The sequence below is a fragment of the Sebastes umbrosus genome, chromosome 6 (assembly GCF_015220745.1).
Source record: "Sebastes umbrosus isolate fSebUmb1 chromosome 6, fSebUmb1.pri, whole genome shotgun sequence".
NCBI classification, from domain to species: Eukaryota; Metazoa; Chordata; class Actinopteri; order Perciformes; family Sebastidae; genus Sebastes; species Sebastes umbrosus.
In genome coordinates, this window is record NC_051274.1 from 21,661,732 (window position 1) to 21,678,778 (window position 17,047).

Sequence of the window (17,047 nt, forward strand, 5' to 3'; positions counted from 1 at the left end):
ACTGGAAGATAAGTAAACATTATGTGCAGAGTGTATCTTAGCAACGGCAGGTGATGCAGCATCACCTGCCGTTGCTAAGATACACTCAAACTATGATTCTGTTTATCCTCAAATCAAAACTTTTTCAACAATTCACTTTTTCTCCCCAGTCTCCTGTGCTGCTAACACACCTGTTGTCCTCCTATAGAGTAAGTTACTTCAACATTATATGTTTGCTAAATAGTATATTAACTACTGTTGTTTTGCTGTGGTTGAGATCAAGGTTAATGATATCTATTTATACATATTTAACTATAAATGTTACACTTAAACTGTTGAAAATAAATAGACAGACTAAACCTAGCAGTTGGGTTTTATACTTACTGATACATGCATGTTATATAATGTTATTTTTTTAATGCTAACTTCACTCTTGCTGCCTCATCAAGCTGCTCCATTGAAGCTAAGTTTCTTCCTGGTGTTTCACTGCCTCCTAGTGGATAAAAGGTATGTTTAGCTAAGGCTAATACTTCAACCTATTCAATATTATTATGATATGTTGAGTAATTTTGTGTTTCCTCTTCCTGGAGTTAGGTGCACTGACAGTAGGGTCAGATAAGCTTGTGCATAACTAACTGGACAACATTTCCTTTGGAGGAAATGGCTGATAAATGCTGCTTGCAGGTAATTATTGAGCTCAGGCCTTATTTATTTATTTTATTTTATGATTTTATTTAAAAGGGATCATGTACAGTTTAAAACATAAATGTCACCATTTGATGCACCGTACCAGATTATAGCTTTTAGATAATTCACATCTGTAAATCCCTTGGCAGGTCAAAACAAAGAAACATACTACAGTCATACAAGAAAGAACACACAACAGCACATCACAAAGTATGCTTGTCAAGTAAAAGCAAGTCATGAAGACTATGAAATAAAGATCAGTGAGTACAGAGCCGAGCAGCTTTCAACAGACGTTTTAAGTTGGTTTTGAAAATGCTGATAGAGCTGCAGCTCCTCACATCGTCTAGGTTGGAGGCTGTAGGTGTGTTGATGAAAGGTTTCACATAAGCCTATAAAAAGAGAGAACCTATGGGATCACATGACCTGATGAACTGTTAAAGCCAGCCCATAGGACTTTTGCCATAATCCCAAGTATACTCATACTGCAGACAGCGGGGTTCATGATCCATTTGTTTTTTCTTTTCAGTACCATCTGGGCCAAACATGCTTACTCCATCAACCGCTACAGCAGCAGCATCCGCAGATGTTGCCTGCGGTGAAGCCTGTGCAGTCTCCAGGACCAGGACGTGGTGACCAGAAGGGGCCACACAATCCACCCAATGGTGAAGCCAACATGGCTCGGCAGGCCCGCAAAAAGATTGAAGCTCGTCAAAAAATGGCAAAGTTATTTCAGAAGTACAGGTAAGAAAGCCTTCAATTAGAACTCTAAAGGTATATAAGTAAGGACACCAATAATCCTACACTTATTTTTATATGTGACAAACAAACAGATAAGTGGCAATCTCAAATATTTTCATTTAAAGGTCGCTACTGTGCTCATTTCCAGGTTCATACTTATTACATGCGTATTTTGTGTTTCTATTAGAACATGTTTACATGCTGTAATAGTAAAAAAAACACGTTCTTTTCCTCATACTGTCTGCCTGAATATGCCTGTTTTTAACGGTCCTGACATCACAACTGTGATATCACAAATTTACAGAAATCCTGAGGCTTGCTTAAAGGCACAGTTTCTAAATAGTGGCTTGTGTGTAATGGTGCCTTCACATGAAACTTGTGAGATTGTGTTTACAACATGGGATGTCGTGTACACAATATCCTTGGCGTTCAAGTGGTTAAGTTGTGAGAACACCGCTGCTTAGCAACATTAATAATAACTTTACTCCCGCTGTCTTTAGCAAGCTAGCAAGTGGGTAACATAATGCAGTAAATGCAAAGGCATAATGACAGAGGAAAAGGATGAGGCCGTTGGGAATATCAACCATTTCCTCAGACCTATTATAAAATTACGAAGAAAAACAATATACGACAATATATTAACTTATTATGCACTGAAAATTTCACTTCTATGGCCTCCGCCATTTCTGACAACGTCAACAAACACGTCACAACTCGTGAACTCGGAGCTTTCAGAAACTTTCCACTTACAAGGTCGTGAATACCACATGAGGGGGGTGTTCATATGGGTTCAACTCGTGATCACGGCAAACACGATCCCATTTGTAGGCACCATATATAGCACTTACTAAAGCAACCTGCTTTATAGTAAAAAAGACATGACAATCTCACCTTTTACAATATAGGGCCTTTAAATAAATGTCTTCAGTCACTATCTATAGCCGAATGGGTTAACACAATGGTGATTGAGCCTATGTTGCAATATTTATATATTTGCAGTATTATGAGCTGGGTGTCTGTGGGGACAGTCCCAGAAAAAATGCTGTAGTTTTTCTCCATTGTATACACAAAAATGGAACTATGCACACAATTCTCAAATTTTGAAGGACATGAATCAGACGACTAAACTCTGAGCACAACTGCATTGTTTTCACTCAAATAGAAATTCTAAATCAACCAGGACTGAAGGTCACATGTTATGCTTATTTTCTAGTTCATTCAAAAAATACCTTTATTTTCCTCATACTGTCTGCCTGAATATGCCTGTCAAAACAGTGGACAAGAGAATGCTTATACACGGCTAACCCACACCAACAAGACTACAAAGAAACAGATGCAAATAAGAATAACTATACTATTAATAATTTCTCTGAGAAATGGGAGGACAAATGACAGCCAGAGCCCAGTGCCCCTGTGCTTAATAGGCCACAGCCACGGACAGCTGCAAAAGGAAGAGTTGGCAACAAACCTCTCCAATGAGCAAGTGTACAACGTGAGAACAGATGTGCACCACTGTTGCAGGACCCTGGTTCTCCATCAGGTGGCCTGTATATCCTCTCATCCTCACACAACAGGGTGAGAGTAATCCTCAAAGCAAAAAGCTACAGGGAACGCTAACAACAAATGTTGCTGTTTAAGATGTAAAAGGCATGAGCATTAAGAACTGTGACATGACCGAAAATATGCTGGCTGCACATCTGACAGTGGAAAAACATCATAGTGCGCATAGGGACCAATGCCAGTGTGAAAGAGCAATCAGAAGTACTGAAATAATACTTTACTGATCCATTGATCGCACTCAGCTCCTTGAATACTAAAGTGTTTATCAGTGGCCTTTACCACCAGTCAGAAGAGGAGTTGAGAGATTCAGCAGATCGTTGGCACTGAACACCTGGCTTTCAACTGCATGTACCCTCCATACAGTACACCTTATTGACAATTTAAACTTTTTTCTGGGACTGTAGACATCCTTTTAGGGCAGATGGAATTTGCCTCACAAAGTCAGTAGTAAAACTGTTCGTATCCAAACCATTTTACTTCCTGCGTCACCCATCTGCTCCCTCTGCCAAGGACAAGAGACGAGAGGAATCAATACAACGCCTAGACACAACATGCCAGAAACCTTGAAGGAGAGTCACTTCAGCCCCCTGAACATCACCTGAACATAGTTTAAACAAACCTCCCCCACTTCCTCCTCGACAGCATCAGAATCATCCTCCTTCTTCCCAGCCTGATAAGAGCACAGCATGTCCAGTTAGCACAACTGATTGTTTGCCAAAATACAGCAAACTCTCACAATCTGTCGAGTCAAGGCCAAAGGGAGGAGGCATTCATGAATGTTCCCAGGATGAGCCAGGACCCAGTGTGCCTCTCGCTTTCTCTATTCCTATATATTTCTCTATCCTGTCTTGATATGCATGGAAAGTGATCAAAGTCATCAAATCCGGCTCATCTGTTACCAATTCCATACAGTGTTCAGTCTGCTTAGTGCCCCGCACTATTCAATGTGTTAACAACATCATCTCTAATTAATGATCTTCTCACTTCATATTGTGGCGGTACTGAGTTCCCCAGACTTTAGTTGTTCAGTCAGAACTGAAAAACAGTTCCCATCCACATAATAATATAAAATAAAATGCCTTCTTAATAATAATAATGAACAAATGCCTCTTCAATAATGAACAAATGCCTCTATATTAACAAACAATTAAGGAAACTGAAATATTGGTTTTACTTTTCCTTTTACCCTCCTTTAAAGTTTTCCCAAATAAAATACACTAAAAGAAATGGGTATAAAGGGTTTCATTGAAAATCAACAAATGAATAGAATACAAAAATACAGCCTACAGGCGTTAGGCTATGGTAAGGCAAGCCAGATCGTTGCACAAATAGTACCTAAACGTCCCAGTGCAGGTAACCTAATTGGTTGGCACTTAACTTGTTTCCCCAACTAGGAGTCAACACTCTCAACAAACAAAACACAAAGATCACAGAATCCCAAAAGGGCCCAAAACAGACCAGAGTTTCTGATAAAGCTGATAACACATGTTGCATTGAGTGAAGGAGAGATCAGAATGACACTGGGTATGCAGTTTCCCTCCTCTTTTAAGCCCTACAGAAAGGGCGTCGTTACACCCTGATTGGCCAAGAGGGGAATGCACCAAGCTGCTCTCAACTATCATTTAAGAGCCAGTCCCCACACCCTGCGCAACAGGTGAACTGAATAACCCTCTAATCACTCAGCAACTCAACCAAAAAAACACCAGGGAAAAGGGAAACAACAGCAAGCACCAGAGAATTGGCAGCTGCCACAATATAATCTTGATTTTATGCTTTTAACTGAAACCTGGCTATATATTAGTGGCAATGCTCCATTTCCCACTGAGTCAGACCCTCCAAACTTTAATTTTACGAATGTTTCTGTCCATGAAAGGAAAGGTGGTGATGTTGCTGCTATAAGACTCGTTTCAATGCAAGCAGTTATCATGTGGTTGGATTTTGCCTCCTTTGAATGTGTTTGCACTGTGTTGAAAAGCAAACTAAAAATCCCTCCAAGGTCTTCTACAAGTTTTGTTGACAACTTAACTGAACTGCTTTGGTCCCAAAGACAAAACTGCAGGAATTCTGTGGTCTATTTTAGAAAGTGTTATCTGTTGAAGCATGTGACAGGCTTCACACTAGAGCTGCAACAATTAATCGATTAATCAGTTAGTTGTCAACTATTAAATAAATAATTGCCAACTATTTGATAACCGATTAATTGGTTTGAAAAAGTCAAAATTCTCTGATTCCAGCTTCTTAAATGTGAATATTTTCTGATTTCTTTACTCCTCTATGACAGTAAACTGAATATCTTTGTGCTGTGGACAAAGCAAGATATTTGAGGAACGTCATCTTGGGCTTTGGGAAACACTGATCGACTTTTTTCACTATTTCTGAAATTTTATTGACCAAACAAACAATCGATTAATCAAGAAAATAATTGACAAATTAATCAACAATGGAAACTAATCAGCCCTAGCTCACCCGCTATCATTCTTTTCTTCATAACTTATTCCCTGTCTGAAAGCACCTTTACGTTATAAAGCAGATATGAGTTATTTTCCACATATAATAGGAATTTTAATGTTTTTTTGTGTCCAGTAAGGATTTAGTAACTGCTTTAAGTAACTGCTCCCAACAACTGTGACACACACATAAAGTACAAATACTGCAAAGCTGTAACCAACCTCCCTCTGCTGTGGTTAAAGGCTGTGGAGACACCCTGAATGGTTTCTTTCTCAACTGTTATTGTGTGTCTGCTCTCCTGTGCTTCCTGGTGTTTAAACTGATTCTACCTCTGCAGCCTGTATTTCTTTAGCTGATCTTGCTTTAGCAGGAGAGATGGTGGCCCTAAAGTGTAATCAAAGCTTCCCAACAGAAGTACTGTATGTGTTTCGCAGTCCACTTTATGTGTGATATCATTTCAAACATGCCTTGTTGTATTTCTTGTCGTCCAACAACACAGGGCTCAGCTGGGCTGCAATAAACATAGTGTCACCGTGACCTCAGAGCCTCCGTCAGTGGAAGAGAAGATCTGCCTCACTGTGTATGAAAACAAGGTGAGGACTAATAAGCGGTGCTTTTTAATGACCAAGCTGAAAAACATGTGAGATTATTTATTAATAATACCATCATTTTAAACATTTGCAATACGTCTGAGTAGAAGCAGGTAGTGTAGATTAATTGAATTTTTGTCACTCAACATTTCAAACATAGGAGCTCACTGACTTAATATAATTACTTGTTGTATTGTGTGAGCTTACTGACCCCTGTTGTTCTGATATGAATGCACTATGATGAATATACACACCTTTTATGGTATTAATTCTTATCTTGGTAAATTTCCCAACACATTCTCATCCCAACTCGTCACATACTAGACGCTTTGTCAGACCCCTCGGCGTCACTTTTCGGTCGCAGCAAACACATGCTTAATGTTGTGAATTAAACAAAAACACTTGCTTAAGTTTAGGCGACAAAACCACTTAGTTAGGTTTAGGAAAAAAACAACATGGTTGGGCTAGAAATTATTATTTTTGAACAGTGAAAATGTGACGTTGTGAACATGGCACACAAACAGTTGACGTGAAAATGAAACTTAACGCACAGGATACAAACAGCAGTTTGTTGGCTTTTTGTGATAGTTGTGTGTGTGTGTGTGTGTGGATGTGCATTTGCTCATGGCTGCAGTGATAACACTGACCATTTGTAATATTTCCTGTCCAACAGATAGTTGTGCCACTCACTGTGAAGAACTGGGGTTTCGGAAGGCTTCACTTTACTCTTGAGGATTCTGACCTCGTTAAGAACATTTTCACTGTCAGAGACTGCCATGGAGAAATTATCAAGAATTTGAAGCATCTCGGTCTTGGACCAGGTATGACGAAGACACAGAATCATATGCCACACACACAGTGGTCAGGGGCGGTTGGATATTGACCCCAGTGACAAATTTCCAGCAATAGTCCATATATACACCATTGTTAATTGTGCATTCACAAGGAGTAAAAACACAAACCTTACAGGTAGTGACTGTGACAAAACAAAGGCTCAAACAATGTGTAACAGAAATGAAAACAAAAAAGGGAATTCAACAACTGTTATAGAACGAGACAGAACATCTTTGAGCTTTAGTCAAAACAGAAACCGGAGGCTTCACCGACTGGTCATAGTGAAGTACTTTTTGCTGTTTTGAATAATTAAAGTATGTGTCATTCTCTATCCAGTTGAGACAAGTTACTTGTGTTGGGTTAGGCTCACCACAGGCAACTGTTCAAATACAATAAGTAGTTTGACAATGAAAATGCTGAATCCAACATGTAAGACAGAACACATGACTGTTGTTGTGATTTCATGTGGTTTATAATAAATATTGTTTCTATTGGGGCTGCAACTAACAATTATTTTCATTGTCGATTAATCTGTAGATTATTTTCTTGATTAATTGATTAGTTGTTTGGTCTATAAAATGTCAGAAAATGGTGAAAAATGACAATCAGTGTTTCCCAAGGCCAAAGATGACGTCTTCAAATGTCTTGTTTTATCCACAACTCAAAGATATTCAGTTTACTGTAATAAAGGAGTAAAGAAACCAGAAAATATTCAGATTTAAGAAGCTGGAATCAGAGAATTTTTACTTTTTTTTTCTTAAAAAATTACTCAAACCGATTAATCGATTATCTTAATAGTTGACAAATAATCAATTAATTGTTGCAGCTCTATTTGAAATATGTACTGTCTGGATTCACATTTCATAAAGTGACATTACTGCATATGTATATTCCTAATTTCGTCACATTTATTTCTCCCATGCTCTTTCTAGGAGCGGCATATCAAATCAATGTCCATTTCCACTCCAAGCATGCAGGCTTCTATGAACAGTTTCTGGTCTTTAAGTTTGAATCGCATGACCTGCCCTCAGATAACTTTGAGATTATGCGCCTCTTTGAAATCATACGTCGAACATCTCTCAGTGAAGAGCCCCTCCCTAGAGAGTCAACCTCACCATGCGACCTCAAAGCTGTGGATTGGATATCTGCTGGAGGGTATAACAAGTTAATATCATATAATATCCATGTTATCTATGTTAGTGTGTTGATTAAGCTGTATAGAGCATCCAATACAGCACTTTTTTGTGATTTATTACAGATTTGAGAATCGTAATACCTTTTTGCATGGTCTTTTCAGACAAATCAAATTTACGGAATTAACCATGAAAGGTTGAATGTGAAAGAGTTTCATCTTGTTTTCTGGTCAGCCTCTATTCACATGGAACACTGTGTCACCCATCCCAAGTTACATACAGCAGACTGCAACATGTATTGGTTATTATTAGTCATCTAAGTTATTACCGTCCTGTTCTGTCTTTGGTTTTCCACTCCAGTGTTAGAATGACGTGGCTTAAGGTCGTGGTGCCTTTGAAGAAATATCCGATACCGGACAACATCAAAGACGTCAAGAAAGTCAACATGTATGTATTTTCACATGCACAGACACTAAATGAGAAGGTGAACATCATTTGTACCAGATTTAATCTATTAAACCAATTCAAGTGTTTACCCAGCATCGTGCCATATTGTAAATAATGAGCTTGATTAAAATATCGGGGCAATATTTTACATAAAACTTCAAGGAAAACCAGTCTATCATCTCAAATGACTCTATCTATGACTCATCTTTGAAATAGTCTCACTCCACCCTGAGCAAATAGCTGTTAACATGACATAAACAGTGAGTTAAAATAAAGCCAAATCAAGAAAATCAAGCCAGTTCTCTAAATGACTCACTGAAGCAGTATTCATCTAGTGATTCACTATATGAGCATTTTTATTCTACGCAGCAATTTATACTGTGGCAGACAACCTTTGCACTTTAAAAAGTAAATGTGTTAAGGGCACTGGTTTGTAGGACATACGTATGCAAGAATGTAAAACAGTTATAATCTTAGGTCACACAAATGGCGTCAGTTTAAAGTGCCTGCTATCAGTAGAGAGGCTGGCAAATCAAGCCTGTTCCACTATGGTCCTTGAACCTGGAACAATCTGCAGGCTAAGCTTAAACTTAAGCTCAACGCTTAAACCCTTATCTCTTTAAATGATTTTAAACTTAGAATAAAGGAAGTGGTCACTGTGAGCTGCTGTTGCTTCAATTAACTAACAAACACTTGACCAAAGTACTGCCTTGTTAATGCACTGTATGATGTAATGTATTTTTGTTGTACCTATTGTTGCTGCTGTGATTCAATGTTGTTGTCTTGTTGTGTGTCGGATGTTGCTATTTGACCCTGTCTTGACTAGGTCTCACTTGTAAAAGAAGTTTTAATCTCAATGTAACTTCCTAGTTAATGATGATGATAAACTCTAATGGAGAAAGTTCAGATTTAAGGTGCCTCGGCTGATTTGTAGTGAGTAAAAATGAAACAGAAAATGAGCCATACGCTTTCATGGCAGGAACACGTCTGCTATACCTGTAGAAGTGATCCCGTTGTTCATGTCACTGGGATCTCTTTAGGAAACTGGAGAAGATGCCTCTGAACTGGAAGAACTACTACCAGAGGTTCCAGTTGCTGCTGCATCTTGAGGAGCTCCATCTGAAGGAAGAGATTGAGAAATTCAACCGGGATTCACCCATGTTCAGACACAAAAAAAACGCAAACCTTCTCATTCTGAAGGTGATGCATCTCACACACAGAATAATAGATATGAAGACTGAAAACTGCTATTGCTTCGGCTGGAGCTTTTTACATCAACAACTCTGAATGACACTGTAAATTACACATTAACGTTTTGTGGCATCAGATTTCAGGTGTCACTAAAAGCTCACCATCGATGCTGCCCGGAAACAAGGTGCTGGTGACTCCTTTAGACCAGGCAGGAGTATTTGAAAATAATATTTTCAAAGGCACGGTCCATCAAGCGGATGCGGAGCAGGTCTACCTGGAATTCAGTGACACGTAAGAACAGACAATTGTTGGAAAACAAGAAGTAGTCAAATGAGATTAAATATATTGTCCATTTCAAGGAAATCTATATGCACATTCATCTTTGAATTGCTGCAGATTAAAATCAGCTAAATAAATAAGAGATATCTGTATAACTGCATGCTGATCCAAGTGCTGAACTGGCCAAGTGATAAACTTCAGATTGTTTTCGTTCTTGTTCAATAGTTATTAGGGCTGTCAAAGTTAACGCAATAGTAACATGTTAATGCAAATTTGTTTTAGCGCCTTTAACGCCTTAAAGCAAATTGGGATTTTTAGGTTGTAGCGGGCTCAATTTTAAAGCTAGAGTGAAGATACTGGCATCGTATGAAACTGGAAAATTGTCAGCCCTAATAGTTAAGCATAGAGAAATCCAGCATAAAAGACTCAGATACCAATTTTTCCAGAGTCAGTCGTCTGAAAACCTCTTGTTTCACTACTGCTGTTGCTCTAGTCCAAGTTATGAGTTGAAGCTACTTTCCTGCGATTGAAATAAGTTCACATCTTTCCTCTGGGTTGTTGATTCTGTGACTCTGGGAAATGTACGGAAAAGGAAGATACAGACACCAATGATCACTGCGTCCTTTCAAAGGCATATGGGAAAGGGGTGGAAAAGTAGTGATCCTATTATTTCTAGTAATGTATAGACAGGGTATTAGAAATGCTTCTTGTTTTCCGTGTTGTTTTTAATGCTCACCAATTGAATTTGTTAAGTTTATCTGTCTGTAGTACCATGCATGACTGTGTGAATTTGAATGCAGGTTCATGTGTCGTTTCAAGGACGGCATGAGGTTCCATTTTAACTTCATCATGAACCGTATACCCCTGCGCACCCAGCATAGAGCAGTACAGCTGGTGTGCAGTAACAAACTGAGGGAGGTGCTGTTCCCTACTGGACAATTCTCTCCCCACCATTCACATCTACAAAGGTTAGACTTCCTTAAGGTCAAGAGTGTGTGCCTTTTATCCCATCTGTCCCTAAAATTCAGTTTTCCTTGTACACGTAAACATACCTGCATATAAACACTGTCTTTCTTAACCGTGACTCAGCTCTGATATCATTCCTTTGCACCTCTGTCTCTCTGTCATTAGGCTGTTGGAGCTTGAGAACAACCCGGAGCAGTGCAAGGCTGTTCAACACATCGTAGCTGCTTCCGCAAAACCTGCCCCATACCTCGTATTTGGTCCACCTGGCACAGGTACGGTGCATGCAATGGTGGAAGAAGTACTGAGATTTAGTAGAAATACCATAGACTAAAAATACTACATTTCAAGTAAAAGTCTTGAATTCAAAATGTTACTTAAATCAGAGTAGCAAAGTGTAATTAAATTGTGAAAAGTAAAAGTAGTCATTATGCAGAATGGCTCCTTTCACAGTGTTATGTTATCATAAAATATTATATTGTTGTGTTTAGTACTAATAAATACACGCAATAGCTTTTTAATGTTGTTGTTCGTCAATGTGAAGCCAATTTTTGATACTTTGAATACTACTGGGTAGATTAGTAGAGTAGTTCTACATCATATCATATATTCTGATCATATAAAAAGTAACCACTAACTGTCAAGTAAATGTAGTGGAATAAAACGTACAATATTTACCTCTGAGATGTAGTGAAGTAGAAGTGGAAAGTAGCATAAAATGAAAATTGCTAAAGTTCAGTACTTGAGTAAAGGTACTTAGTTACATTCCACGACTAGGTACATGCATGTGTGTGGGAACACCTCCTGATGTTTAAGTATTGATTTATATTTACGTTTAGAATAATGTATTTTTACATGTTTTGGCCAGGAAAAACATTGACTTTGGTGGAAGCCATCAAGCAAATAGTGAAAACGCAGCCGTCGCTCAACATCCTGGTCTGCGCTCCTTCCAACGGTGCAACTGATCACCTCTGTGAGAAGATCCTGGAAGGAAAGATAGGCAACGTGCAGCGCTTGTACGCCCTGAACAGCCCTGTGAGAAATATCCCACAAAATATAAAGGTCTGGATTCTTTTTTCTTTTTACTCTGTTCCTCAAAAATAAACAAACCTCGACATTAGACTAACGACAACACAAATATTTGGTTAGAAGTCACATATACCATAATCTATAATAGTTCCTCCATCAAATATCATCTTTCACTCGCCGATATTCTATTGATTTTAACTTTTCAAGTATATCTTGTCAATATCTTGTCTTGGCAAAATTGGCCTCTGCATATCTATGTGTACTGTATATGTGTGTTTTTGTCTATATGTACGTATGTGTTTTGTGGTTTTCTATAGTCATGTTGCAATCTGAACCATGACACAAACACACTTGTGACTCCCGATAAAACTGAGCTGATGAGGAGCAAGATCATGGTCACCACCTTGCAAACTGCGGCAAGGTACAGTACATTCTTACGTTCGTTATAATTTACTTTAAATAGCCAGTAAGGATTTTTCACAACAGATACATAGCACAGGTTTAATCAGTAATACAATTAATGGTTGCATTCTATCTAGGTGTGCCAGTTCCAGGTATTGTGGTAATGTGCATGCTGGCTCAATAGCGTGGCTTACTGTGATCAGCCATCATTAACGTAATTAGTTACACCTATAATTCAACAAATTACAGATCACTATGTTCCCTGTATCATCTTCCTGGCTAACAGGAGGCTCGTGATAGGTCAGATGGCGGCGTGGTTATACACAGTGAACAAATTTTCATTGTTCTGAGCACATTGACAATAAAGATCTATTCTAACACAAGCACACACTGAGCTTTAGCCAGCATGCATAATGGCAGAAAGGTTTCGTTTTAACATTATGTTGAGTGTAATTTTTGTACGATGATTGTTTTCAAAATTACAATAATACAAATTCAGATCCACTTGAAGTAGGATTGTCGAGTCAATGCAACTTTCTGTGAAGTTAAAATACAGTTTCATGTGAACATGTCATTCCCTCCTTTACTCTAGTGCAGTTGTTCTTAGATTGCTTTGTTTTGTGCTAACACACAACCTTAAATTACATTCATACCAGTTCCAGTTTAACATTAAGACCATTGCTGTACCCTAAATAAAAATATCAGCTATAGTAACACCATTTCTCACATATATCAAAAAAGTTGTTCACGGGTGAGAAATTAACAGTCTTCAATGCAAGAAAGTTACAGTACCCTCATGTCATGTCCACTAGTAACTACAATTCCTGTATCTAAATATTAAGATTTGCTCTCTCTCTCTCTTTCTCTCCTCAGACTAGTGACTGGAGGGATTCCTTCAGATCATTACACGTATCTGTTTGTTGATGAGGCAGGCCAGGCTGCAGAAACAGAGTGTCTCATCCCTATAGCAGGTAACAAAAGCAAGCTGAGTTTGTTTAACATACAGCGTTTTATATTCTGTATGAGGTGTGCCCTTAATGTTTCTGTGTTTGCTCCACAGGTTTACTGGAATCAAAGAAATGCCAGATAGTGCTGGCTGGAGACCCTAAACAGTTGGGCCCCTTCATCACATCCAGAATAGCAGTCAAACATGGCTTGGGTGAGCACTGCATATACCTTTTTAAACACATAGGTCAAGTGTTTGATGTGTCAAAGGTTTATTAAATGCAAAATCTGAAAATAATAGTGACGAAGCTACTTACTGAACTGAACTTTCACTTAAGTGCTATCTGAATGCTGTTTATTATTGCCTGTACCTAAGAAAGTATTAAGACATTTACTCTGCGCAGGTGTGTCCTTGTTGGAGCGTCTGATGAACGACATCGACCTTTACAAGTCACATAAGACACAGGGGTACAACAACCGCTTTGTAACCAAACTACTGAGGAACTACAGGTGTAGTAGTGATGCTTACATTTGTTGCTTTATCGTCTCTCAATGTTATTTTAAAACCATTCTTTGATACCTCTGTCCAATTGCCCATGCTCTGTCTAAACTTGTCCCTGGTTCACATTTTTCAATGGTCTTTTTTTCCTCTTCACTCTCTCAGGTCCCATCCTGCAATTCTGAAAATTCCCAATGAGCTCTTCTATAATGGAGAACTTCAGCCTCATGCTCCTAAAGCGACATGCATGTCATATTGCAGATGGGAACACCTGCCCAAGAAAGTAATGTCCAACACACAAACACAACGTTTCTCTCTCCCTCCACCCCTATTCTCATTTGTCTCTCCTTGTCTCAGGGTTTCCCTTTGATCTTCCACGGAGTGGCCGGCACCGACGAACGTGACGCCGACAGTCCCTCTATTTACAACATGGCAGAGGTGCAGGTTTTGAAGGAATACTTGAAAGCCCTGGTTGAACATCTTCGCAAAAAGGGTGTGACCAAAATTGAACCAGGAGAAATTGGCATCATTGCCCCGTACAGAAAACAAGTGAGTATGCTATTACAATAATCCATGTATATATTAATAGACCTGGGCCCCGTTTCAGAAAGCAGATTTAACTAACTCTGAGCCTAAGCCTGAACTCTGAGTTGACTAATCCTGAGGTGGTAAACCTTGATGCTTTGTAATATTTGAATGTGAGGGCAAAAACCGCAGCTCAAAGAAATGACTGACAGTGCATAAAAGCGGTAACTTTAGATAGTCCTGAGTAGAAAAAATGTAATATCTTTAAATTCTGACGTGAACCTCCGCTAATTAATGCGCTTTGATACACATTTTGATACGGACTGAATGAACGAGGAAACAAAGCAGCGTGTCTGGTTCTGTAAGAGGGAGGAGACGGAGAGAAACTCTTTGTTTGTTAAAGAAAAGCTGCCAGCAAGCTCCAAAACGCTCTCAAGTGTTCCCAGCTCAGCGTTTTCAGAAGAGAACCTAAGGTTTTCAGCTGGGAATAAACACTTTGGTGGACACAGGCCCTAATATTTGTAAGACTTTTCTAGAGCCTACAATAGCTGTTTTTATGTGCATGATATCACCTCAGTGTAAAGTCCAGTTGAAGCCCAGTATTTAATTCCCCTTAAATAAACAGCCATGCAATCTTTCACTTTCGCAATACCATATTGCTAAAGTGATAGTGAGATTGATCAAACATTGTAACAACCAACACCACTGTTGTCCTACTTTTGTGTCCTGACAGGTGATGAAAATCCAAAACGCCCTTCAGACGGACAAAGATCTCAGGAAGGAAGACTTGGGAAACGTACTGGTATGGAGAGGGAGAGTGATTAAATGTTTGTTGCAAAATATGTTTGAGAGACATTTTGGTACGGCATTAACACAACTTGTATTTACACTGTTCATAGGTTGGTTCAGTAGAGCAGTTTCAGGGTAAAGAGTACAACGTGATTCTGTTGTCTACGGTGCGAAGCAATCCCAAACTGACTGCACAGATGCAAAAATGCACTCTAGGCTTTGTTGACAATGAGAAGGTGAGACACACAAGACAAACTCAAGACCAACATATGCAATATGTATCGTGCAGGATTGCCATAATCTATTATATGCTGATGTCCACAATGGTAGTACCAGCAGATCAATTCACAGACACTCATTAATACGAGTTCACACTAACTGAAACTATCTCCTCAGAGGTTCAACGTGGCGCTGACCCGAGCACGAGCCTTACTGATTGTGGTCGGAGACCCGAGAGTCTTGAAAACTGACCAAATGTGGAACAAGTAAGTCCTCATCTGTCTAATCAGTGGAGAAGGATTGGTTGGGCAAATACATATCTAACTCCGACATGCCTCACACACTGACTGACTTCTCTTTTTAGGTTCATCCACTACTGCTTCACAGAAGGGGGATACCGTGGCATTACAGTCTCTGATGAAGAGATAACTCACCGAGTGCCTGGTAATATGCACATTCACACACTGACACACACTTTGTCCTGTATGTCTGTCTTTTGTCCGAAAATCATCTTGAAGACTAAACGATGTTTGGGTTGTCTGTCCACCTTTGATCTACGCCCCTCAGTGGAGAGTGATGCAGCAGCAGCTGGACCCTGTTGAAGGAACCAACAGACCTCGCACACTCATCTTAAGCTCCAGTATTCAACATAGAAAAACTAAGAATAAAGAACTGGTTGAAACTGAGAGCTATGTGTGCAGTTCACTCAGGACAGACACAAGACAGAACTAGTCAAGTCAAACTTTATATTTATAGCACAATTAAAAACAACCGCAGTTGACTGAAGTGCTGAACAGGCACAAAATACAAATGAATACAAAGTAAACAACAATAAGAAAAGAGGAAAACAATAAACATAACACACATATAATATTAGTAAAAGAAGTGCAGCACAAAAGAAGATAGTCTTGCTGTCAAACGCGAGCAAGAAGAGGTGCGTCTTCAACGTCTGAGCAGTTTTAATTTGGAAAGGTAAACTGTTCCAGAGATTAGAAAATCATGTCATGTCATTTGTTATACAATTGTATTGTATTTAAATTCTACAAACATTTTTAAAGGCACATAAATAGAATTAGAGTGATATCGCTCCTGTTAGATTGACTTTGTAATTACCACATATCTAACAAATCTACCAAAATAATTAGTGAGTTATATTAAACTGCTGTAGAAATACTGTAAGTCTTTCATTTTGTTGAGACTAACCTGATGTGAACAAGATTGTTTCACAAAAATACAGACTTAATTTTTAAGCCTAAAAAGTTTGGCACCCTACCAATAGCCTGTTTCTAGACTTTTGAATCACCGCCCACATCTCAGATTTCTCTCAGAAGTTCAAATTGTTAATGAAGTGAAAATGTAATGACAATTCAGTCTGATTATCTGGTTCCCCTGAGGCAATTTCGAAGAGAAGAGATGCATTTCCATAGTAACAATCAGTGCCAACTGCTGACAACTGACAGAGTAAACATTGACTCACTCAATGCTGTGGAACAAGAAATGAGGAACGTGTTTTACTACCTGGAACAATGAGAGGACTCAACATACTGTAGATGAGTCAATAGATACTGTTATATATCTGTAGTATTCCCCTCTTTTATTTGTCTCATACTTAAATAATTGTTGTTTGTTAATTTATCTCATCATCTTTTCCTACGTATGAATGTCTCTTAAGACCAAAGAAATGTTCATTGAATTACTTGGAGTACTTCCTGGAGAAGCCTACTTTTGATGCCAACACTGATTTTATCTGTAAAGAGGGAACTTCTGAAACCTGTTTTAATGTTAACAAG

The 17,047-nt window shown here is 38.8% G+C and overlaps 1 protein-coding gene across 4 annotated transcripts; it reads left to right on the plus strand.

Annotated features, from left to right (window-relative positions):
- The first annotated feature begins 112 nt into the window (after positions 1 to 112).
- Positions 113 to 15,945, plus strand: LOC119490276 (putative helicase mov-10-B.2). 4 transcript variants are annotated; one of them, XM_037773561.1, is made up of 24 exons: positions 113 to 188; positions 429 to 486; positions 570 to 663; positions 1,193 to 1,407; positions 5,912 to 6,005; positions 6,676 to 6,823; positions 7,769 to 7,991; positions 8,330 to 8,416; positions 9,457 to 9,616; positions 9,744 to 9,898; positions 10,687 to 10,854; positions 11,018 to 11,124; positions 11,718 to 11,911; positions 12,196 to 12,299; positions 13,154 to 13,251; positions 13,341 to 13,439; positions 13,630 to 13,735; positions 13,890 to 14,007; positions 14,082 to 14,273; positions 14,983 to 15,051; positions 15,149 to 15,274; positions 15,435 to 15,523; positions 15,622 to 15,701; positions 15,825 to 15,945. In XM_037773561.1, exons 3-24 carry the CDS (start codon positions 640 to 642, stop codon positions 15,857 to 15,859), a joined length of 2,691 nt encoding a protein of 896 aa, XP_037629489.1. In that variant the 5' UTR covers positions 113 to 188; positions 429 to 486; positions 570 to 639; the 3' UTR covers positions 15,860 to 15,945. The 4 variants fall into 4 exon arrangements, with proteins under 4 accessions (XP_037629489.1, XP_037629490.1, XP_037629487.1 ...); XM_037773562.1 differs by having other exon boundaries at positions 122 to 188; positions 574 to 663; XM_037773559.1 differs by lacking the exon at positions 113 to 188 and having other exon boundaries at positions 400 to 486.
- The last annotated feature ends 1,102 nt before the right edge of the window (positions 15,946 to 17,047 follow it).